The following is a 27067-nucleotide window of genomic DNA, read 5'->3' as shown; positions in this document are numbered from 1 at the left end:
AATTTACTACCATCTTCTTGCTATAAAATAAAGAGCAGTTATCTTAAATTACAAAATTAAGTCCTGAATGATCCTGTGGCCATGTACTACAGCAATGAAGCCTCTCTCTCCCTCTGCAGATCTAATCTGCCTCTCTCCTTCTCCCCACACGACTGCTCTGACGAAATTACCTTCCCATATGGAGAATATTACTCCAGTATGCCATCTGTACTATCACCCTATCATCCCCTTGAGCGTATGACCATGTGTGTGAGTGTGAGTGTGTGTGTGTGTGTGTTGTTTGTGTGTGTGTGTGTGGGGGGGGTATGTGTGTGTGTGTGTGTGTGTGTGTGTCTGTGTTTGAGTATGTGTTTGAGGACTAGAGCCTGTGGGGGAATGAGCAAAGATAGATATGTGTGTGTGTCTGTGTGTGTGATTATACTTATATGAATGAGTGAGAGTTAAAGTGTATGTGCATCAGTGCCAGTAATTCACAGTCTTTTTCACTGCCATGATAAAACACAGTGTACTATACCAACTCAGAGCTGAGAGGTTAATGCTCCTTTTCATGACTCACAAACACAATTATCATATCATGCATATACATATACTGCTGAGAAGCATGCACAAAACAGTGTGTTACATCACACAGCAGGTAAACATTGTCTGCCTTTCACTGAGAAGATAGATGCGATTATAATGGCGACAAAGAACTGTACACACACACTACACACACACACACACACACACACACACACAGCGCCATGAGCTGTTATCTTTCTTTTCTTCTTTCTCTCTCTATCAAAACCCTCCCTCCCTCTCAAGCAGAGACCGAACACATCCCTGACCCAAATCTTCTGCCATCTACCCTCACCTACTGCCTTACAAGCACCAAAAGAAGCTGTCTGGGATGATAATCATACATTTTTCTCTAAGGGAAAGAAAGAAAGAAAGCAACAAACAAACAAACTTAAAAATGATATTTCCAGAAAAAAAATTGTTACGAGAAAAGTTTTTACAAATGGGGAAAGAAAGTTGAAATGTCAGTCATGTTAATTGGTCAGGAAATCTTTATCATACCCGAGGGGCAAATTGTACAGCCAGCCATCAATGCATGACAAAACCGAAAATCATAAATAAAATCAATGAAAACATAATTATGATAAAAAATAATAATAATTTTACAAGAATAAATTCAGAATATGTCGGGAACAAAGTCAGAATATTTCAAGAAAGAAGATGTGTTAAAGGAAAGATTGTGGAGCGTCTTGTTAAAATATGCTTAATCACAATTTTCACAAACCACGTGAGTGAAACTATCACAGGTTTATTCTTATTTCCTAAAGATGTTTTTGTTTTTTTGATCCTCATAAAATTTGGAATTTAATCTTGCAAACTTTTTCTCGTAATATCAGGATTTTATTCTTGTGATTCTACGAAATGTATTCTTTAGCCTTCACCTTTATTCACGTAATTGTATTTTTCAAAAGCCTTTTCTTCAACGTAGCCCTGATACTAAGAATAAAGAAAGAGGCTGCAGAGCTAAATCAAACAGAGAAAAGTAATTACTCCGTCTTTTACACACCGAACACGCTATCACACCTATTTTCACGTTTTCATGGGAGTTCTATATGTGTAATTACAAACTGTATTTTGAAAGCTTTTTCAATCAAGGGCTTGGGAGCAGAGTGTCTCCCTCAAGCTGCCCAATCGACACAGACAATAATAGCTGCTAATGAATGGTGCTCAGCTGCTTGAATTAAAACCAGTTTAATGGACAGCAGACATATGGATGGATGGATGGACACAGGCTATAAACAGAATCAGGCTATAAACAGAGACAGAATCCTTAACATACAAATTCCTATTCTTGTTATATTTTAGATAATTAGAGAGGCAGCAGATTAATGTGGAGCGGACAGTGAGCAGTGCCCTCCACCTTGAGGAATTCAGAGGGAGAAGGGAAAAAAACAAACAACAGCAGTGGAGTCCTGCGGGCAGTTGGTGATCCCATTTAGCACGCCCCCTCGGGTGACTCCTCCAACTAAAAAGGCCCCAGATGGGAAGATTTTGACCTTGTTCTGAACTCAGTATGCACTGCCAAGAGGTAATGTGGCTGCTCAGCTAGTTTACATTTCCCAAGTGTCACTGGGGTTATCGCACAGACCAACAGTTCTCGACACACACAGCTTGACCGGACTACTTTCAATATCATAAGGGTTATTCTCCTGTTTTTTAATTGAGTGTGAGTGCATGACACTTCAGTTTATTTTATATTATAGTCCTCAATCCCGTTGTAAAGAAACTTTATTCACTGTGACTGGCTTATGATAGGTTTCAGAATTACAATTCTCAGCATTAAAAGAAGGAGCTGGAGAATGTAAGATGTAAGCATCATGAGCAGGGTGACCATATCCACTGGTGGAAGAAGAATTCAGCAACTTCCCTTAACTTAACTTTTTTTTGACTTGCACACAGAGCCCAACCCTCAGGGGTTTAAACGAAAATAACAGTAAAGTTGCAGCAGTCCATCAATTATTTTACAGCTCGGTCTTAAGTAAAATATTCATCCTTTTTTACTGGAGCCTCGCAAATAAAATCTGCAAAAAAACTAAACTTCCCTTCCTGAAGCACAAATCAAGTCTTTCAAAACCATCCGACCCAAACATCAGCACACTTGGAGGAAATTTTACATAAACCAGAACATCACTTAAGTCCTTATACACAGGACACTAAAACAAAATTCAACCTCATTCTCAACTTTGCTGAACTCACACATCAGCTGTGTAGCTACTGGCTCCTGAATGTAGCGGTACATGAGGATCAGATATTCTTTATGGGACAATACGTTTTGGTAATTTAGTTTCATGCCATATATCAACAGACCATTTTTTATTATATTATACCAAAAGTAGTAAAATCGCAGGATAAAATCCAACTAATAAAAATAAGCAAAATGATTATAAAAATATCCATGAGAGTGCAGACTTAGTGATATATTCTTTATACCTTATTGTTTTAAAACAACTGATGCATTGAAGTATTAAAAGTATGTTTAATGTTTTTTGCTGTTTAAGTTTAAACCAAAAATAATACTTGATATTTTACAAAGCGATCACACAGTATATTCAGTAAGTATGTGAGATCATTAGGCCCCTGCACAACCAATGGTTTTGTGTTCATGTTTCAGGCAACCCTCAGGAAAACGTACATGCCTTGCCGACGCTCTTATGCTGAAGAGAAATCCCAACGAGACACACTGTGGAACGTTAACACTGCATACCCAAGCACCAGAGCCACACGCTTCTGAAGCAGGACCCAGCCTTCTGTCACCCGTCACTGTGTTGGGCTTCGACGTGTTCCTGTCTGATCACAGGAGTTTAAAAAAAAAAGAGTAAGACACTCAGGAACCTCCTCGTGAGGCAGCGAGCGGTGCCGTGTGTCACTGCTGTCTCAGATGTACGAGAGTCATGAGGCCGAACAACAGAGACGTGGCTCAGCCAGGAAAAGCCTGCTGGGTGTGTAAAACACACACTAGTCATGGAACACAGACTATTGCAAATATCCTCTTGGCACAGACGTACAGACTCGTCTGTGGTTTGTGTTGTCATAAAGGGATTTTCTTCAGGTCTCTATACTTTTGAAGATGAGAAGGCATACACACACACACACACACACGCACACACAGAGTGTCAGAGGTAAAAATAGAAGCAAGGGATTGCCCATCCATCACTGTCTGTCTGAAGAGCCAGATCGATTGTGGTGCGTGTGTGTATGTGCATGTGTGTGTGTCTTTGTGTACGTGTGTGTGTTATTTGATGCACTCCACTACCTCAGCAAGACGAGCCAGAATGTGAGTGGGCAAACCGTGATGTGACTTTCGAAACACAGAAACACACTCTCTCTCTCTCACTCTCTCATTCATACACATACACACACACACACACACACAGACACACACACGTACATGCGCGCACACACACAGACATTGGCATGAACACAGAAGGTAAACTGGTGAACTTAAGAATACAAATGCTGTCAGATAAGAATAGTATGTGTGTGTGTGTGTTCATACGTTCATGAATACCTTCCTTCTTCTCAATGAGTGTTTCTCTCTTGTCATATGAGTCCTCTTACAGCCGTGATCTGTTTAGTAGCTGCTTTACTTCCTGCGCTGTCTCTTCTCATTTGTAAGTGTGATGAATTACTTCTTGGCTGCATAGGAATCCAACACAATGAATACCAATGGGCCATGAAAAATGAATTGGTGCAAGGCCAACACTGGCTTTAAGGTTTGAAAGACACACAGAAGTGTGAAGTGGGAATAGATCAATTATTGTGATAATAATTCAGCAACGGATGACCTGAACCTGCGTGGGTGGTATTGGTGTATTTTTTGTTTGCAATTGTCAGTTTATTTGTGTGTGTGTGTTTGTGTTTGTGTTTGTGTTTGTGTGTAAAGGTCACACCTCTCATCTCAAAGTGAGCCTCTGTGAGAAAGACTGAGTGGCAGCACTCATCAATATTAACTAATGCCCTTCCTTTCATCCACATCATAAATCCATGGATACGAACACATACGAGGATATAGGGATGAGATTTTGTGTGTGTGTGTCTCCATATTATAGTGAAAGAGAGAGAGAGAGAGAGACAGAGACAGAGAGAGAGAGAGAGAGAGAGAGAGAGAGAGAGTGAGAGAGAGAGAGAGAGAGAAAGAGAGAGAGAGTGAGAGCGTGGTGACCATTATAATTAAGAAGAAATGTCAAGCAGAAAGCAGAAAACTGCTTTTTCAAATATATAATTCAGAAAGCGCTGGGCAGACAAGAGAGACAACGGCAAAGCGCAATATTGTGTTTGTGATTATGTGCAAGTGCATGCATGTGCTTCTGGGTGTAAAAAAGCAAAGAGCGGGGAATGAAAGAGAAAAAAGTCGAGCAAGTGGAAAACGCTTTGATCAGGACATGAAAACAACGGCAGCTAAGCCGAGACAGTGAAGAACAACAAAAAGACGCCGCAGACAATTACTGTGAACAGCGCCCCATTCACTATAAGCATCCCTGTGTTTTGCCACGGCGATGCGTAACACTTAGAATCCACTGTCATCTCTTCTCATGCTTTTCATCTCCCAAACTAACAAAAACAAAGACGGAGGAAACAGACCTTTTTTTTCCCTTCTTCTGTTTACGGCGCAGCGATCATACCCAGTGGGGAAATAGAGTTCTTAATGAAACACATTAGACAGACAGAGCCTCTTATGTGCGGGGGTTTGTGCGTACAAGTGTGTATGTGTGGGTCAGTTGGTGTGTTAAAGACACACAGTCTGCCTTTTTATCCAAGTGAAGTTGCATTACCATTGAAGGAACCGTGGTATTCACTGAGATGTAGTGATAATAATATCGTTCACTCTTCATTAGTACGGAGGCTTGAGCAAACAGATGTATTGGAAGCAGCCTGACCTGAGATTCATATGTAGATTTAAAAAAAATCTTCCTGTTTGACCACAGCCGGTTAATAAGAGCTTTTTCTCTTTGAACCAGACAAAGCTACCCAGCAGGCTGTGGGAGGATTTAACTCAGCTTCAGGCGTAGGGCGTCTATAAAACCTGTGAAGAGACTCACTCTGTCTCCTCTCGCCTCAAGGAACTGCAGAATCACAAAAAAGAATTCATTAATGACGTTCAGTGCAGTTTTAGTATCTTTAATCTTTAAAGTATCTGAATGGCTTCATTGGAGTCACTGTAACAAGTGATGGTCTTTGTGCATCTACAGTTTATGAACAAATATTGCTAGCTGATGTCTGCAGTAGAAACATATTCGGGATGTTAAATTCATGTATCGACATTGTTTGGTTGAAATGTCATTGGAGGCATTGGGGCGTTTTTGGTGACATGTTTTAAGCCTACATACATGTCATATGTGTTGGCCACTTGGGCTCCATGTAATTTCAAGCTGAAAACACAACACTGGTTCATTATCAGCTTTTAAGATTCAGATCTGCAGCTGAACAATTATTAAATTTGAGTTGTGTTCTTGCTGACCTGATGAACATACGTTCAATATTCATTCTCTTTTTAGCCCTCCATTGTTTTATCAGGGGACTATCTGGCTCTTGACCTGCGAAATCCTCCACATGCAGCTGGTTGCTAAGCCAGTGGTTTGGCGGTGTTAGAGCTGATAGAAAAACGGTGAGCTAAACTGAAGCAGGGAGCGCGATGACTGTTTCCGAAAAACACTGAAGTAAAAGACAAAAGCTAACCCTAACCATATGCTGTTTGATTAGAGGGTGTTTAACTTTTGAATTTATAAATGTCATGATGGAGAGACGTTCCAAATGATTAACTCTACATAAGCTTTGGCCCTGAAGGGTCCCAGACGGTTCAAAACAGTGGGTGGTGTTATGAGCCATGTTCAAACCATAAATGTAGATTTATATTTTAATAAATCTGGTATTCAATGTGATACTAAAACCAAAACTAATATCACAGTATCACACTGTAAGTAGCACCATGTTTAAAGAATAAAACATGCTGTGTACGCTCAGCAACAACTAGGTCTCACATATTGTTAAAAAAGGTCACAAAATCGTTAATAAAGAACAAAAATGCTGTCGACAAATATTATTAAATACAGTAGTCTAATCCTGCCGAAGCAGACGCAGCCATCTGCATTAGCTGTGAATGCAAAAATGACTTCCTGTCCTTAAAAAAAACCCTCTCACCATCACTAGTGCAGGGATGTCAGTTTAACTCCCTGGCGGCAGTGGAGATTTTAATGAAAGGAGCGAGACGCACTGAGAATCAGTCGGTTTTATCACACCACTAAATTAAATCAGATTACCTGGAGCAAACCTATTCATTTGGACATGGTCTAACAGTATTGCTTGATGTTTGGTCATTACCGCTGAGGCTAGAATGAAACGACCCAACAGAGCGATTCTTCAGGGAGCGTTTACAGGACTCCACACGAGCAGTAACACACACGTGCACGCAGTGGATACAGCAAGTCGGCCGAGAGTGATTAAAGGAAAATAAAAATAAGAGGGGGAAACTAATACTGTGCTGAGATACTCAACCACTTATGCCACATATTAAGCTAAAGCATATTTAGCGTTAATTAACAACACACAATATTTTGGGCTTCTGGTGTAGACAGCTGGAAGCCAGGTCAAGTCTTCCACTCGCCGTACACAGAACTTTTTGGCTTATCTATATTAAAAGCTGATTGCCTACGAATAGAGGTGAATTAAAAAGGTGATAGCTGATGCATATCAGTAAATGCCCCCCCCCCCCCCCCCCCTTTTCTCTCCAACCAGACAGCAGGGAAACCAAAGCCGGCTCAAACGTGATTGGTCAATCTAGATATTCACATGCAGAATCTGTTTATAGAGATTATTCCTGAGCTGAAGCTAGTAAAGAAAATCAACAGTCCACCTCTGTGTTGTATGGTAAGCATGTTTTGCTTTAGTTAAATAGAGTCCTGGGTTTTTTACATTGCTCCTAGTAGTTGCGGGTTGCGTTTGTGAACACTTGGCCTTCAAGTGAAGGGTTTCAGTACTGCTGAAACACAATCCGTGAGTAACTTGAATATTTCATGACAACGTCCAGATATCTCTCTGCAGAAACAAATCCTTCACTGCCAATACAGTTGGGTTTTCCTTACTACAGCTTTACTCTGCAACAGTACTACCACACAATGCATTAAACTGATTATGAGAAAGATCTGAAAGCAAAAGCTTTATCAGTCTTCAAAACTAAATTCTAAGATGTTTAAAGGACGTTTAGGAGGAAATCATTATTGGGAAACTAGAGGTGCGGTGGCTGTGGTCAAGCCAACACATTCACTTTCAGTCCTCAAGCTTTGCAAGTTTGTGTGTGTGTGTGTGTGTGTGTGTTTATTCGAGAGAGTGAGTCTAACTGATTTCATAACTTACAGCCTTTTCCGTTCATCCTCTCCGTATTGTCCGTCCTGTCTGTGCAGCTCTGACAACTAGGACGTCAGACGAACTCCCACAAGTGAAACAACGACACTGCTGCGAAGTCCAGTCCAGATACTTTGTGAAACTGCTAGTGTTGAAGTGGTTAAATTGACTGGATGAAATAAGAGCCGTTTAATTCAAGAGGCCGCTTTGAACCTCTTCATCAGTGGAGCTGCCATCTCTGCAGCTTGCAGGCGCAGGATTCACGACACGATGTGAGACACGCGGTGTGCATAGAGATATATCTACCGAGCTGCAGTGCTTCTCTGTGTGTACTGTTCCTCTTTACCACATGTGTTTCAGGTGATCAAATTCACCACTGAACTTTAAAATATAATAAAGCAATCAAAATGCAGTGTTATCACTAACTGGTGACAGAAAATAATGCTCCAGTGAAGGTATCTGTGAAAAGGACGATTTTCAAATCAGTCCATTATTACCTCTCCATTCCTCTGAAACATAAACCCCGATGCGTCTTGATGCCAGGAAATGCCTTGAGGGCCAAGGCGGAGTCACCCAGCACTTTCAGCAGGAAGGTAACATGAATAAACCAAGGCTCGCCGCGATGTAAATCTCTGTTCCTTTGCCACGGTTTCAGATATCATTTCATTCTATTTCCCCCAGTGTGGCCATTAAAAAGACATATGACCACGCAAAACGCCAGCGATAAAGATGACGGTACAGTGCTATTATCGAGCGTCTCAAACCATCTACAAGATGACTGAGCTGCTTAATGAAAGTAGTGGCCTCGGAATAGGTACAGAGGAATGCTGCATGTAGCGGGAGTCGGAAATATATACGGACTGGTTGGCAAATTAATGTACAGAGAGAGAGAGAGAGAGGGAGGGATGTCAAATTAATTGTATATGTGTTTGTGTGTGGGTGGGTGGGTACTACAGATTTGTAGCAGGGTGCACAACCAATCTATTTGATCAAAGCTCAAAGCGTGGACATCTAGGGAGGATGTGAAAACGTGTGTGTGCATGTGTTTGTGTGTACGTGTGTGTCTTTAGAGTCATTAACACCTTTTTTAATTAACAACTAAATCACCACAGAGGCCTCCATTTACTTGTCAACACAGAGATAGAGAGTTGAGAGTTTTCTACTTGGCATCTTTAACACACAGCAAAGTGATAAGAGACATCAAAAGATGAAGAATCACCTGAAAAGACAACACAACACAAACAAGACAACAGAGCTGTAGTAAACGATAATGTCGACAAACTCACATTGTGATTGGTCAGTGTGTAAATGACCAGTTGACCTACTGGTGCAAGAACTGTGATGGAACTGGAAGTATTTGTACGAAAATTCATCTGAGGGTCTAAGGCTTCACTTCCACACACTTTGGTCTTTTTTGGGTTTCCCGTAATTCTGTTTCACACAAGGACTCTGCCCCCCTGTGTTCAGCGCACAGAATGCATTTCTTTTACAGATGGACAGAGACGCCACCAAGTTTTATGAAATACGCACATTGAGCAGTATCAGTTAGTTAAAGCAAATTGTTAATGTCAATTATATTATCGCATGAATGAATGTGAATGGATGTAATAATAAATTCTCTCACATCGGAGAAAAATAATAGGACTTAACAACGTGTTAAACTGGCTGAACAATTTTGTATGTTATTTATATTTAATAATACAGTTACACAGTTTGACTATGAACAATTTAATTAAATAAAAAAGCTGCTTCGCTAAAGACTTCTTAGGCAAACTTCCTGTCTTAAGGTACTTCATAAGTGCAAACAAAGTGTCCAAAATCCACAAATGGAGGCAAAGTCTGAACCAAAAGAAACAAGAGGAGAGTAACATGTCAGAGATCAGGGAGGTGATCACAGGAAGAGATACACATCCAGCTGACCCGCACACCGACACAGAGCTATGTGGAAACTTCTTAAAGGGGAAATGTGTAATAACATACTCTATTACCTGAATCAGAATCAGAATCAGAATCAGAATTCTTTTTATTGCCATGTATATTTGCACATACAGGAAATTGCCTTGGTGTGGTTTGTGCACTGTACAAACAACAATATGAAAACAACAATAGAACAACAATATATACAGTAAGAGAGTTAAGGTTGGGTCGTCAACAACTGGGTCAAAAATGTATTCAGAATCTTATTCTCCAACACATCTCCAAGTTGATTTATCGCCCTTAACTCCAAACTACAGAAGGACAAGAAAAGACTGAAAGCTCCAGGGGATTAAACTCCGATTAAACAGCTTCACTCAGTCAGATAATCAGGTGCAGCCTCCATCTAGATGCAATCTGTGGCAGTCAATAATACATAAACGGTATAGATTTGTGAATGATTCACTATAGGCACAATCTATTCTACCTCTGGATGACAAATGAGGTTATGCATCACTGCAATAATCAAGCTTCTAAACTACCACACATCATCATTATTACAGGCACGGCTGTGGAGTACAGTCCACAATAGAATAGAATTTATCATTTGTTTTACACTGAACAAATTGTCACTTTTTACAAATTATTTCAACTGGTAATGATAATAAGTTTGTTCGACTAAACATTTTTTACACAATTGACTCTAAATTACCAAAAAAAATATTTGTGTGTTGCCAATTTAAACATTTTTCTCCTGTTAGTGTGGCTTTTAAAAAGTAAAAGAATATTTCATCCTCAGCTGTAGCACCTCCTCCTCCTCCTCCTCCTCCTCCTCCTCCTCCTCCTCCTCCTCCTGTCTCTGGCCCCACAAACCACCTCTTCGTTTGAATTGTTTTTCTCTCCATTTCTTTCTCCTCCGTCCCTTATTCCCCATATCGCTTTCTTCATCACACTCATCACCCATGCACCTCAGTGACACACGCATGGACATAAATGTCACTGCACATGCACTCACGCACTATCAGACGCACACACGTGCACACACACACACACACACACACATTCACTGCAGCTTTTGATGGTGTGGATTCATGTGCCTTATTTTCTATGAGCCACTGAATAGAGTAACAGTCGTGAGCCCACTGGAATACTGTGCTTCTCTGGCAGAGGTACATCAAACAGTCACACACACATACACAGACGTACACATCTACAGCGCGCAGACATCTATATACCACACAACATAAAGACACAGGGGTATCCACGTGCACACAGGAAGCAACAGAGGAAGAAAGACAGCGGCAGCGGATTTATGGATGTGTGACCCTGGGAGAGAAAAAGGTTGTATTCCTCAGTGAATAGGAAAAAGCAAATGGGACCAGGGATTTTTATGATCCGTTCACGCTTCCTGAATACTAGAATAGAGAGGAGCTGGCCAAGGTCAGAGGCAGAATTCCCTATTCTAATTCGGAGCGTTGCTCAGTGCCCGGAGCAAGAATCAGGGATTAATTTAGAGATCCATTCACCACGCCTGTGAGGAGAAGACGGACAGTAAAATATGACAAAGGAGAGGAGAGCAAAGGAAGGAGGCAGGGTCCATAGAGATGAGGGCGACACGGGAGCGTGTGAAAGACCGAGAAATGGAGAAAGATAGAGTCTCCTGCAGAGAGAGAGCAGGAAGTTCACATGGAAGAGCTTCATTTTCATAATACCTCTCATGTGGTCCAGTAACTGTGTGTGTGTGTGTGTGTGTGTGTGTGTGTGTGTGTGTGTGTGTAAGGTATGAGAGAAAGGTAAACAGACAATGTATAAGAAAATATAATCTCTGGAAAAGGACAAATAAAAGAAAGTTAAAGTAAAATGAGAAAACACAGACACACAGACACACACACACACACACACACACACACTAACCTTCCAACAATCTTAGCTATGACATCAGTTAGATACTTTAGTGATTTCAACATGAGCCAACAACCTATTAGTCTCTCAGTGCTCTCTGACGTCACTCACCTTTGGCTCTGAGCCCTCATGTGTTTCAAATGAAGACATAAATCTTTAACACTGGGTCATGAATACAATTTAAAACAGGATATCTAATTTCCTCAAACATACAAGTCACTTTGGCTTTGAGCAAACTGTACTCCAACAGGGATAAATTGTCTTTACATTTCATCCACATTCGGTGCATTGATTCTTGAGTATTTACAAGAATCGGCACACAGTTAAAATAAACAGGATGTTAAGAGGATAAAACCAGGATAAGCCTCATAACTGGGATACTGGTAGGCACGTAAACACAGTCAATGTTGAAGTTTGCCTTTAATGTGATTTGCTGACACTCACAAATTATTGCTGACCTTGTCCTTTCTGCATCTTTCCTTCGCAGTAGATCAAGAAAATATATTCCTCACACACAGTGTCACATACTAATTCTGTAACATGTTGTGCCTAAATCTTAAAACCCAAGACCTGCCAAATGTTTTTATGGCTGCACCGTAAAAACATTCAAGATATCTTCCACATGGTAAAGCATGATTTATTTCCAACTAAACCCCTGACAGGTCCCTGCGGTTGAAGTGGATAGGCTGTAATAGAAATAAGGCTGAGAGAAGAAAGAGAGGGCAAAGTTTCTGTCGCCCATTGTAACATATATCGTTCAGCTAAAGGTGTGGGCGCATGATTATAAAACACCTGCTGGATTGTTTTTTACCCTCAGAAATGATTGTGTCTCACCTTTTCCCCTCGGCACAGCCCCTCCCCCATCGCCAGGGAAAATCCATCCCCGTCCCCTGATGTTATAAAAAAGCCACCTGATGTAAAACCTTCTCTCACACCGATCAACGGGAAACAGACATAGATGCAGCACGGAAGGTTTCTTTTTGAGTGGGAGGAGGCGGACGAACTATTAACTCCAACCATTGAAGGTTCATTCATGTGGCCCGACAGTGCAGTGGGTGGGAGACAACAAACATGGAAATACCACTACGCTGTTTGATTTGATTTATGATTGTTTGTGACTTGCATTTGGCTGCATTAAAACCCTCTAACCAGGCTGGCCAGGGATATAGGATGCCTAAATTCATTTTAATAATACATTAAAACAACACAAATCAACAGCCAAGTGATTTTTAAAGTCGTGTGGACTTCGAGGCCCTTTGAGGTGAACCATCCTTGTTCTTTTCAGTAGCCTTGTTTGACAGTAGAGCGACTCGTGTCCGCTTTCCTTTACAACTTGGAGGAAATTGAAGTATCCTGTCTAACACACTGATACTATACCATGAGGAGAAGGACTGCACCGTTGTGATATACTGTATTGATTCTGTTCCCGCTCTGTACTTGACATTGACATTGAGCTGTTAAAGTTTGATGGGATATGGAGGTAAAACATCAGAGTATAATCACTTTCACAGAAGCAAGATAGGGGAAAGTAAGACCAACCATATGACAGTGTCGAGGAGGGGATGCGGTGCACTTGTATGGTCTGAAGGACACGATCACACAATATGATGCGATACAATACAATGTGATATTCAGCTTGTCAGAGGAGAACAAAAAGCCCTTTGGCACACACACACACCCTACAATGATGGAAACCACTGAACAACTTGGCATTTTGTTCAAACTGATTTTCATGATCTCATGCTTTTTTCTTTAATCAACAGATATCACCTTGATCTCCCTCCCATGCGTGGTGGGCACACAGGAAGGACAGGTCTCTTTCACTTGTGTTGCCCAGTTTGCAAACAGCTGCTTTTCTCTGGATCAAACTGTCAAAGCCTGTACACACACTTAACTGTATGTCTCTGATAAATCTATGAATGTAACCAAATAGTTACATCAGTGGCCACAGAACTGTTTTCAGTCATCAGGCATTACATCGAAAATCGGCAATACTATTGTTTCTGTGGTGTATATGTGTTTAATAGTCTATAACCTTTTTTATACTTGAGGGTAGGGCTGTAATTAACATGATTTCCACATGGGTCACATGAAATAAAGCAATTACGTCTTTGTAATTATCCTTTTGACATTGGCATTATTTCATTTTCAGTTTAAAGCTCTTTGTGCCAGTTTAAAGGAAACAATACTTCTCACTAAAGTCAGTTTTCCACAGAATGGCAATCGCTGTCTGGCAGACGAGCACCTGTTGTGTCTGCAGCCACACAGCGATCAATCATCTCCCCTCATGCAGCACTTCTCTCACCAGGAAGCAGACGAGCAAGAGAGTTACGCACAGGGCGTCCTGTAGAGATGGGTTGCCAACCACAAACATAAACAAAATGGGGAAAACACTCAGGAGCACACCCCCACACACAGAAACACACACAGAAACACACACACACACACACAGAGACACAGCTAAGCACTTTTAAGGCATTCAGATTATAGTGGCTTTCACCAGTGTCACTCAGGGGATGTCAGAAAACAAATAATCAATTCTCTTCTTTCACGTGAAGACACAGACAGAAACAAATAACTGTTGGACTGTGATTAAAAGCCAAGAAACGGAACATGCCACAGTCCTAGAAGATAAAAGAACAATGAATTATCTTCTTTGTGATTACACAATATGATCAGATGATCATTTTCAGTAAAGTGTGCAGCTTTCAACGAGTGCTGCTGCAAGTGGCCCCCAAGTGGCCCTCTAACCCCCAGACTGTTAGAATAGAGTTAGCGTAGCCTGCTTCCACCAGCCATGTGTGTTACTATGGAGAACAGTGTGGGATGAGCTGAAAGCACAGAGCCCTGAGAAAGAATATTAAATAAGCATAGAATCTATTTGAGATAATGTTGTTGACGAAAAATGTTCCGGCGTGTCATGTTTGTTTGTTGTTATTCTTTCATTCATAAATATTCTAACACAAAACAGACCAATATCTGTTTTACAATGTTTCAAAGCAAGTTGAAAGTATGTATTCAAATTGAAAATGTCGGAATGGGCCAACAACTTCTCAACTAGTTCAACTCCTCCAAGGACATGTTGTTGTTATTGCTGTTTTGTCTCTAAGCCAGATGCACGAAAAAAACTTGAAACATGGTGGAAAAAGGGGGGGGGGGGGGGTGTTACGGGCCAACGAACATGAACAATGGGGGCTGATGTTTTGTCACAGGGAGATGGGCCTTTTTTTACAATCTCAATGATTTCCCAGGGAATAATTCATGAATCGTGATGACAGTATCAGGCATATTGAGGTAATTGATATTCATGAGTGTGTGCAATTTGGTGCGGCTTGATTCGATTTAAGAGGACTGTTGGGCCTTGGCAGACGAATACTCTCTAGTAGGTGCCATTCTAGTCCGTAAAATGTTTTTGAGGCATCATGAGAAACCCAATGCGGTTTTCTATGACATCACTAACATTAATTATTTAACAGGAATTCATATATAATGTGATTATACGCACAGTGCTGAAAAACGCACCACCCTCAGGCGGAAGGGTGGTGCGTTTTTCAGCACTGTCGCCCTAAAGCAAGAGGGTTCCTGGGTCTAATCTTGGTTCTACCGTGGTCCTTCTGTGAGTTTGCATGTTCTCCTTGTTTCTGTGTGGGTTTTCTCCAGGTGCTCTGACTTCTTTCCACTGTCCAAAGATATGCAGACTGGTAATAGTTATGTTGTGGACTCTATATTGACCGTGTGAGTGTGAATGGTTATTTGTATGTTGGACCTGTGATACACTGGCGACCTGTCCAGTGTAAACCCCGCCTCTCACCCAATGTCAGCTGGGATTGGCTCCAGCTCTCCCCGCAACCCTCGAAAGGTTAAGTGGTAAAGATGACGCATGGATGGATTATTATCTCATAATATAACTTTTTCGTTTACTATGACATTTTTCAAACTTAACACAATTAATCTCTTGGCTTCCCACAGCAGCCTTGTAAACACTGACTTGCTAGTACAAACAGTCCCTGACGCAGGCCTCCGGATCGAGAGGGCATGTGAAGGATTGGATCTCGAGCCCCAGACAACAGACGGAGACAGACATCCTTCAAAAGATCAGCGAGGACACAAGTACCAACTGTTCCCCTCCGCTCTGAACACAAAGGACTCATTTCCACCGCCGCCTGCAACAGTTTCCGAGACCAATTTTATAGTTGTAATAAGCTGCAGCATTTCGTGATGGGCCACATTATCTTTTTTGCAGATGGGATGGATGGCGCTAAGTGGAAATAAATGAGAATAACATATGGACGGGCAAAAAGTGTGAATAAAAAACAATGTGGGGCCATAATTGTTGGCAAACTTAATCAGTGGCATCGCCTGCACATTACAGCGACATGACAGTCCACCACAGAACACTCAGCTGCTGCATTGTGCGTGACAGAGATAATGAAATCGTAATCTTATCACTTAAATAATCCCTCATTAGACCAATCCTTATCCAGCAGCGTTGTGAGAGTAGGACAGATAGAGACCGAGAAACAAATATGGAGAGGTAGTCCCACAGAGGTAGAGAGAAAGAAAGAGGTACACATTTGTTTTATTCTCACTTTGAAAACTTACATGCGTTGGTGACGGCGAAGCTGTTGGCGGTCTCTATGTTGTCCACATGCGGGACCAGGTTAAAGGGCGCTTCCGTAGCGTTCGGGCTGGTGTTGTGAAGGAAGATAGCAAGTCGGAACGCTGTATACTCCTGATCAGTATTCCTAATGAACAACCCGCCTGGTGTGAGAGGGACAAAGAGAGAGGGGGCAAGGAGGAGAGGAGCATGACGGAGAGGAGAGGAAGTGAGTTATTGTAGGGCAGAGAGGGGTGGGGTGGGAGCGTGGCGAGAGATGGAGAGACGGACAGGAGGAAGAAGAGTAATGCGGGGAGAGAAAGACAGATTGGGAGGGAGGGCAGAGGAAAACAGAGGAGGGGGAGGGAGAGAAGAATGCCAAGATCTTCATTAGCTTTGTCACAAAAGGTAATTTGTCTTTCAGCACATCCTCACTCTCACACACACACACACACAAACACACACACACACACACACACACACACACACACACACACACACGCATATAAACATGAGTGGAGACACACTTGCAGATACCCACACTGTGCATTTCACTGATGAAACTGAAGAAAAAGACAGATAGAGAGAGAGAGAAGAGAAGAGAAACAACTAAGCCGACAGGAAGGCAGTCAAAGAGATAATGAGTAGGGGAGAATATAAAGGAAATCATAGGAGGAAGGCCAGATCAAAAAGTGTCAGCTAAATAAAGGAGTAACACTGGGCCGTAGAAAAAAAGAAAGGGAGAGGGAGGTGAGTGCTAAGTGTCAGTTGGCCTTTAAAAATGAGGATATACATCAATATGGTCCATCTGACAGAATAAGAATGAGAGGGGAGAAAAGAGATGATAAGAAATTGTGAAGGTGAAGTTAGAGGTTTTAAGAGGATGAGGTTAGGAGAGGTTAAACCTGAAAGAAAAGGAGAAAGATCTGGTGTCCTTGGTAAAGAATGGCAGATCACTGCCACAGTTTGAGAAAAGCTTTCACACATTTTGGATTCATCTCAGGTCTGATCAATGATTTCAATGTATCAGTATCAGTAACAGAAAATGCAAAATAGCAAAAACATGCTAAATGAATTGAGGCAATTGGCAAAGTTGTCTGTTGCTCAGGTGGGGAACGGGTTTCCCCCTAACCAGAGGGTCGGCAGTTCGATTCCATCCTGCGTGCAGAATAGTCTTTTGGCAAGATACTGAACTGCATATTGTCTCGGCAGTTTGATGATCTGTATGAATGTGTGTGTGAATGGGCGACTGGCAAAACTGTACTGACAAAGCGATGTATGTGAAAGAGAATAACGTTTGTTTGTAACGCTAACAACACACTTCCACATTACTCCCTGTAGTACTTAGGACTGAAGTGAAACGAAGTCTGATGTGACTTAAGTTGAAGTGAATCAGACTCTGCTGGATCCCCCTGCAGACTGTGAAGTCTTGGCGTTGCGTCAAGAGAGAGGTTGAAAGTGAGGGAGGGGACAAAAGACAACCGGGCTGGGGTTAGGGGGCAGGACATATTGACTGAAGCATTCGTCAATACCTACATGCACCTGTCTGTCTGCATGTGTCTCATTCATGCAGAGTTCCTCCTTGCTTTATGTGTGTCTCTCTGAAACATCTCTATGCACCTCACAGAGGGCAGACACTGAGCACACACACACATGTACACACAAACATATGTTGCATATGTGTGGGTGATGTGCAAAGCATGTCTTGCACTTACTGATTAGTTAAAAGCAAAGTCTCATGTTTACAGGTACGAACCTGGATTGCAGTAAAACACGTTTTTGTTTTAGGGTTGGATTTTCACATTAGCGTGCACACACACATTCACGGCCATGCCTGTGTCACAACATGACTCGGTATTGCACCAGTCGTTCAAATACATTTCCCAAACACCCTCGTCTGTGTCAGTGTCTGCCTCTATCACTCTCTTTCTCCTACGCGCACACATAGACAAAAAGGCAACTGCTTGTGCCTCCACTGATATTAGACTTGTGTGCAATGCAGAGATATGCAAATGACTCCTCAAGTGAGCTGCTGTGGAGCCAAGTGAGTGATCAAGTACATTTGAGCGTTTTATGGGGGTCGGTCAGTTGGCAAGACGGGAAGCGTGGATGGATGTATTCTTCTGCATGACCACATACAGTACATTATGTATGTGCAAGCATACATGTTCCCCGCGTGCACATATGTAGGCATGCTTAAATGTAATAGTGTGTAGTCACATGGTGTACGTGCATGTAGAGGTATATTTGCAGCTATATGCATAGCAAATATGTGTAGATTTTTATGAATGCATGTGCACACTCTTCATGCACACATACATGCTTCAAAAACACTAGGAGTGTGTAGTGTGTGTTTGTGTGTGTGTGTTTGCCAAGCAGAAAATATTTAGCGTATTAAGTTTATTGGCAGCTGTAGGGAGACAGTGTCAAGGAGCTGAATCTCATTATAGGACCTCCTAGCTGCCCCCCACACGGAGTGATGCAGTGCATTCATTATCACACACACACACACACACACACACACACACACACACACACACACACACACACACACACACACACACACATGCTTGCAGGAGTGTGTGTGAGTGTACATTAGAGACAGAGAAAGATATATATATATATATATATAGAAAGAGAGAGATAGAGAGAGATAGAGAGAGAGAGAGAGAGAGAGAGAGAGAGAGAGAGAGAGAGAGATCCCATTCATGTGTGGTCTGTATGCACTGAGCAAACCACTGATGATGCTGATTTTGAATTTTTCTAACTTTATGAACCAAAAACAGGATTTTCCTGCACTGACATGAGGAAGGGAGATAGAAATGGGGAGAGAGGGAGAGAGAGAGCGATACAGAAAGAGAGAGAGAGTGACGAGGAAATGAGATAGACGGAGGGGGAGAGAGGGAGAGAGCAAGAGTACTGCAGTGTCTAAACAGTGAAGAAAAGAAGACTAGAAGGGAACAAAGCTTGCTGAAACATTCATGAACACAACAACCTTTAAAATAAAGGCATCTAAGTAATACAGAATGGATTGGAGTGAAAGAGTTTGAGTGCATTTATAAACGTTATGAGTCACAGCAGAGGTGGAACACATCTGAGACACAGAACCAGATGGCTAAAGACAGGGTATGAGGATGGACCGAGGGGAGCATGTGTCTATAATCCCTTGTTTTCTGTCAAATAAACCCTGCATGCATTTGTTGACAGTGGTATTTTTTTGTGTTTTGGTTCCTGAAGGGTCCCGGTGCACTCCCCCCTTCCCACAGCAACTAAACCCCACTAATAAAAGGCGCAGTGTGTCAGATGTGAGTCTCCGAGCGTAAAAACCAGCAAAACCTCCCAACTCACCTATCTGCACTGAGCTGGGGAAAGCCCCCGTCGCCAGCCCCCATAGGGCGGAAAACACCCCGAGAAAGTGCCAAGCAAAAATTTTAATCCACATGTTTCTTTTCTTTCTTTCTTTCCTCCAATCCCTTTCAGAAACTGTTGAGAGACATCGAGGGAGACGGAGCGGGAGAGGGTGCGAAAGAGAGAGAGACAGAGAGAAAAAGGTGTCAGAAGGGGGGAAAAGGGAATAAAGAAGAAAGATGACAGAGAGGTTGTCTTCCCCCTCGTGTTGTCCGGAAGTATTCCTATTCCATTGTGGGGTTCGTTCGTTTTCTGTTTCCCCTGCAGTGTCCGCTCAGGAGAGGAGAGCTGCGCGCCCGGTGCACATGTAGAGACGATGAGAGAGGGGGACACTCGCTAGAATGATTGGCGAGCTGGGAGAAGAGTCTGCATGGATGAACTGGACATGCGCGCACCTCTCTCTCTCTCTCTCTCTCTCTCTCTCTCTCTCTCTCTCTCTCTCTCTCTCTCTCTCTCTCTCTCTCTCTCATATACATACACCATCCCTTTCTCGCTCGCTCGCTCTGTCTCTCTCTCTACGAGACGGTCCGTTTCTACCTCCCTCTCTCGATCTCCCCTCCCTCTCTGCCGTCTTCAACTTGCTGTAATACTAAATTCATAGCTGTAGCCTTATCGATATGGCTTGGTCGACTTGTGCGTAAAAACATTTTTTAAAAGGGGGTCAGTCTGAGCGAGTGTGCGTGCGTCTTTGCGCGCTACTCAGTGCTGGTCTCCGCGAGGCACTTGGAACCAAACCGTGTCCCTGCCCACCCCCCCACATCGCAACATAAATCCACGTGTCTGCGCACAGGGCAGAGAGACAGCAGGGACGTGAGCGTGTTTCAGGGACTCCAGGTGGGCTGTGTCTTGAATGCTGAGGCAGAGTTCAGTGAGAAAGAGAGATGTCCTGCCTGCGCACCCAGCTGATTGTATTATAAACATGATCCACCCTGACGCATGGGTCCACTGTGCAGCCAAACCTGACTCTGACTGTCCCACCACAGCAGCAGCAGCAGCATCATGCAGGCCAGCTGACACAGAGGGTACAACCTCGAGCCGTGTACATCTGCAGGACGCTGATGGCGCCCTGGGGAACCGCTAAAACCATATTTATTCCAACGTCACGACCTCGTGAGCACAAACGTCTGGCCACGGGGGAAAAAACAACAGATAGCACAAGTGCAGTGCCATAACTGCATAGCACAAAGCCAGAAATTAACGGTTTTAAACGGGAGCATAAAATTGTGAAAATGGACTGGACTAGAGTTCATTACGTTGTATCCCAGTCGCAGGGGGTTTTATCTTATCCTGCCCGGTAGCAGGTCAGTATAAAACTGACAGACGGTCTGGGATCGCGCAGTTACACGGTGCAGAGCACAGTCTCATTTCTCCAGATGGCAAAACGAAAGGGATGCTTCACGGTTGTCCCAGTGAAAGATGCGCTCTGTCCATCTCTGAGGGGTTTTCCCGGTCGACTGCAGAGCATAAATCAAATAAGGCTGGAGGCGAGTTCAACGTTTCTTACATTTCACACAGCATTTTGTTTGCTATACAGACTGGGTGTTCATTAAACTACTTGAGATCACATCACACTCAGGGATGGCCTCCAATTCCGTGTTGAAGCTCGGTTTATGAACCAAACAGATAATACAGCCAACCAAAGAGCGTGTCTTATAGTTATTGGTGCCCCGTGGCTATAGATAGATCCGCTTTCATAGGCTCGGTTGAATTGATCAGTGTTAACATGTTGGTTTCAATAGACCATGGTACTTAAAAGGGGATGCTTAAACGCTGTGTTGAAATTAGGGCTGCAATCAATTATTTTGTTTAATTATCGATTCATTTATTGATTATTTTCTGGATTTATCAAGTTATTGATTGGTCGAAAGAGTGTCAGAAAATTCTGTAAACAAATGTGTTTCTCAAACCCCCAAAATGTCCTCAAATGTCCTGTGTTGTCCAGGAACCAACGATTTTCACTTCACAACACAATAACATTTAACAAGCTGAAACAATGGAGTTTCTACTTTAGCCTGATTCAATAAAAAAATGATAAACAGATTATCGAAATAGCAAGCAATCAATTTAATAGTATATTTGATTAATCTTTGCAGCATTATTCAGTTGAACTTTAAAAGCACCAATCCAACGCAGCACCTTTCAACTCCTTGCTGTCTGCAGACTGACGGGCTCTGTCCATGGTGCTGAAATCCCACTGTTCCATGCAGGCTGCAGGAGGAAGAGGGGAACATGTCCTCCCTGTTCTCATGCCGTGTTACACAGAGTGAGCGCAGTCTGCAGGTACAGCTCCAAACAAACACCACACCAGGAGATCTCACTGTTTCAGAACTTGCTTCTAGTTTGAACATGTGCTAATTGGCAAAATCCTCTTTGCAGATGGTGGCGTCTAACCAGCCACCATAGGAGAATAATATGTGTGCAGGAACATCCAAAGCTTACAGTGCATATTGTGGTTTTTTAGTTTCTGAGATTTTACTTTTAATATACTATTTTGGCAAGTCTATAGTAAAATAGTTTTAAAGATATTTCTTTGGGTTAATAATAATCCTCAAATGAATAACTAGAATGTCACACATTAGAATGTATTCCTCTACTTAGGCCCAACAGTCCCCTTGGGAATTTAAATTGACTACTTCCAGATATCAGTCCCCTAAACATGCCTGATTTTCATCAAGATCCATGAATTATTCACTGAGAATGAAGGAAAGTGTTGAAAAATGCTCACTATGTCAAAGGAAGGGGGAAAAAAACATCCAGAATCTAAAATGTATAGGATTCTTCTATGGGTCACGCCCCCCTACTCCACAAAATGTCATGGAAATTGTTTTTTGAGTAACTTTGCTAACAAACATAGATGAAAAACACAACCTCCTTGGCAGGGGTGTAATCATGTGAAGCACTAACGCCTCCTATAGACTGAACCAGGGGTACCAACTTTACAACCTTGATTGGCTGAATTGAAAAGTGGGACAGATTCTGATTATCAAGGAAATAAAGTATGGTTGTCCCTATGCCATCATGCTGTTATTACAGAGCCCGGGCTTCCTCACAATTTAATGCATGGTAGAACTGTGATTCTTTATTCTCATGATGTTCCAAACAGGAGAACGAAATGATAAAAGACCAAACCAGCAGCAACACAGCCTGAGTTCTTCCAGGCTTGTCACATACGCATGTTTAAAAGCCTCATCCCCTGATTAATTATACACCATAACTCACAGTAGGAGCTTGATGAGAGGTTCCGCTGTATGGTTACAGCTTAAAAAAAACAGCCAGCTCATCTATAGTCATTTTCCTGAATATGTCAGAGCAGACCAGGTAACCCATCATCACCATCATTTGTTTGACTGTTTGTTTTGTTAATGGTGATTCATTGCAGTTTATTTCTGGCTCACAATTACTGCAAATGTAGATTTTTGAAACAAAATGTCTCATAAGGGGAGTTCATTGACTCTGCTCTCTTACTTATTAATGAACAGTCGCTGAATGTGAAAATTACTTTGTACTGTGTGTTGGCTGTGAGGTTTTTCAGTCTCATACAGCCCAACTTGGGACCTGAGGTTTTTACTGAGTGGGTTTTATCATGGTGCTGTGGGTTGTGGTACAGTTACACTTTTTATTCTCAAGAGAACTACACAAGCTTAATTAGTACGCGCAACAAACAGTAGATAGGTATAAACAGATCAGCCAGAGCAATAAAACCACTAACCGTGAAAGGCAGGTCAGTGTATTTAGTCTCATGCCACTCAGCCACAAAATAATCGAAATTACAAAATAAGATTTAAACAGCATTACCGGGAGTTCAGAATGAACTTAATTAAAAGCAATTACTTGTACATAACAGTTATGTTAATTCATTATTGCTCTGCCTCCATGATGGAACTCACACAGCACTTTTTCTGAGATCTCCCCACGGGATGAGTTTCCTTCTACTGAGGGTTAACTTGTTAGGTGTCCAAAGGCATCTTTAAAGGGATACGGTATATCTCATCCAGAATAGTCCTGCATCAGCAGTATATATACATAATCATGAAACAATTATCCAATAGCAAGCATCACAATATTTAAACAATTTTTACCCAAGTGAATCTATACTATATCCCATCAAAGTCCTTCGAGACCAAACGTTTAGAGGGTAAATTTTCAAAATTGTTCCGTTAAAATGATCCTACATCACTCACACTACCCGAGCAGCCATCTGGGGCATCTTGGGTTCAGGATCTTTCCCAAAGACACTTTTGTATTCAGAATGAGGAAGACAGGGATTGAACCGACGGCTTTCTGGTTATCAGACAACCCTCTTGAGCTACAGGCACCACATAAGAAGAAAATTATTATATAGTATTTTAGTAGACCTCAAAGGAAGATGATCATGATAGTGGATCTTGTGCTCGACCTTCCACCAGGTTTGTAATAGGACCTTCCACCATTTTATGTTTCCAAAATCCAGTTCCAGAGTAAACCCAGTTGTAGACGAAACCATCAAAGCAAACTAATCAGTTCAACTGAAAATTACAAAACTACCAGATTATTAGTTTGTGAAGCCCAGCTGATGGAATGAACCAACCTTGAGTATAAGGATAATCCATCACAGGATGTCTTTTGAAAAAAAAAAAGTACAAATTGAATCCATATTTGTCCTTGCGAGGATTTTTCCAAAGTTAAGGATTGTGAGGAAGGAAATGATAGATTCAGGAAATTGTGCAAGTAACAACCAACACACACACACACACAAACACACAATCCTTTTCGTTCTGCTGATTGCGCATGGATAATGCCACCATAAAGAAATATTGTTTGTCTTCCAATATCTCACAGCAACTTTGATCAATAGATCTATATTCAATATATGTTAATCAATGTATCCATATAGCCATTGTTCCCGGCATTCTCTTAGTCTGCTGAATGGACCAAAGTCAATTACTTGGTTCACAGTCAATATACCACCCTGGTAATAAAGACCCATCGGCAGAGTCCTAAAGGAATGTGGTAATTGACAGTGTGATGTTTCTACTCTCACTCAAACCATATTGAGTGAAAATAAGTGATATTAAAGAGCAAATCTCTCCCTCTCTTTTGGATCTTTCTTGATGATTCCCACAAACTGTCCAATTATCTCTGTTGAACAATTACATGGTGCAAAATGTCTCTAATCAGAAGAAGATTATAGTCCAGATGGCACTGCAACAGGAACGCTCTAAAGCCAAATCTCCTCTGGTCAGAATTGAAACATGACATGGGTCTATCGGGCCCATTGCCTGCATCTTGACTGCCTTTAAGACTTTGCCAAAACTGGTCGGATCATGACCCAAACAGCTACAGAATGTTTTCACAACAGTCAGGAATTGGAAAAAAATCATGGTTATTGATGCCTCGACCCAGAAATGATTTTCGTCTGAATCCAGACCAAACTCACAAGCTTTGATGGAAGTTAATCCAATGCTGATATTGATCAGGCTGTCAGTAACTTGGATTGTCATGATATTTTCTACAGACGTTCATGTTTCACTCATGTTTCAATTGTGAACCTCAGCCTTTTCGACTTGGCCCCATCAGTTCAAATGTTTAATCTGTTAACAATGTTTTTGTGACTACATAAATGCAAAATGTATAATTTTCTAATCATCCATCCTCGTACTTTGTGTTTGTTATGTCGTTGCTGGTGCTGGGAAAATAGACTGCGTTTACACGACATTCACTCATTCACTCTCTCTCTCAGTCTCTCTCTTTCTCTCTCTCTCTCTCTCTCTCTCTCTCTCTCTCACTCTCTCTCACACTCACACACACACACACACACAAACGAGAACATTTGAGGTTCGAAGTTTCCAATTTATATTTTAACATATACTTTGAATTAAACTGCCAGCCCTGCCATTACCAGACAACCCACTAATCACATGCTAATTAGCAATTAACATGCTAAAATAATCTAAGATAATGAATATGAGCATGGTTGAGACTCTGCTACTCAATAAGTTGAAGGTTTTCATCACTTTTTTTTATTTATTATTTTGAGTCAACATGTGGTATGATATAACCCAATGGATCCAAAGAGGGCTTTAGTCTATTTGTACTTTTTGTAACATTTTCTTTAAATTTGAAGATTTAAGAATCAGATTCCAAGAATTGGAGATCACACATTTTGTGCCTGTGAATCTATCCGTGTCATTATGAATGTGTGTTGTTGCATTGTGCTGTGACCAACAATACATCAACATCACTCTTACACTCAGCACTGTTATTCAATCTAGCATCACTATTACTGCCTGAATCTTTCATCAACAGCCTGAGACCGTGGAGATGAGATAAAGAGTCAGTGATTTTCAAAAAAAGATAGATAGATAGATAGATGGATACTTTATTAATCCCGTCGAAAATTTAGGTCATCCAGTAGCTTATACATTTATACACTTATACACCTAACCGACATACATACATAAATTATAAAAATACATAGGGAGAACATATTACAGATACAGGAATGGGTCTGACCCTATGGTACAGAATGCAATGATTGTGTCAGTGTCCAGTAGGAAAGTGTTCTTGTGCTGCTGGAGTGGATAGTACAACAAAATATATAAAAACAAAAACAAAAATATATATATATAAGTATATAAGAATATGTATAAAGACGCAGAGGGGTAAAAAGACAAAGAAAATAAACAATCTACCCATCCATCCATCGATCCATCCACTTATCCTTTCATGCATCCATCCATATATCTATCACCCCTACGTCTGCCTATCTGTCTGTCTGTCTGTCTGTCTGTCTGTCTGTCTGTCTGTCTGTCTGTCTGTCTGTCTGTCTATCTAACCATCCATCCATCGATCTATCTATCCCATGTCTTAACAAGTCATTACAGATTGCGCTGCAGATGTGTTGTTGTGTCGATCCCAGTTCTCATCCTGGCAACTAGAGTCATCACTCCTGACTGAAAGGTTACAAGAGAAGCCCTCCTCCCCCTCCACTTTCATCTCTCGGTATTCATCCATCCATTCTTCTCTTTTTCTTTATCCATCCCCTGCGTGTGATGACTCATCAATCTAAATGTCCCTCTTGCCAACACCTCCTCCTTCCCCACCCTCCTCATCCTCCTCCTCCTATACAGCTCAATCCTCCACCTCAGCCGTGTGCTCTAGGATTGCTGCTCCTAACTGTACCCCCCCTCCACTTAACATCCTTCCTTTAACCCTCCTGCGTTTCCTTCTACGTGTCATTAGCACAGTATCAGTATCCACCAGGCCTTCTTCCCCTTTATTTTCTCATGTCTTTCCTGCCCTCCCAGTCATTCTCTCCGTCCGACTTAACCCACCACATCAGGCAACATTGCATTTATCCTTATATCTTCA

At 41.8% G+C, this 27067-nt stretch overlaps 1 protein-coding gene across 2 annotated transcripts in view; it reads right to left on the bottom strand.

Annotated features, from left to right (window-relative positions):
• Positions 1-19751, bottom strand: part of gria4a (glutamate receptor, ionotropic, AMPA 4a) — a 101930-nt gene extending 82179 nt beyond the window's left edge. For both annotated transcript variants that reach the window (XM_053423512.1, XM_053423513.1), the window contains exons 1-2: positions 19658-19751; positions 16315-16473 (exon numbers count right to left, since the gene is read on the bottom strand). In XM_053423512.1, coding sequence (XP_053279487.1) covers positions 16315-16473; positions 19658-19751 — 253 coding nt within the window. The remainder of the gene's footprint in view (positions 1-16314; positions 16474-19657) is intronic.
• Positions 19752-27067: the final 7316 nt, after the last annotated feature.

This window comes from Pleuronectes platessa, chromosome 5, assembly GCF_947347685.1.
Source record: "Pleuronectes platessa chromosome 5, fPlePla1.1, whole genome shotgun sequence".
NCBI lineage: Eukaryota > Metazoa > Chordata > Actinopteri > Pleuronectiformes > Pleuronectidae > Pleuronectes > Pleuronectes platessa.
Note: the sequence above shows the minus strand (reverse complement) of the source record. Positions and strands in the feature narration are given on the sequence as shown.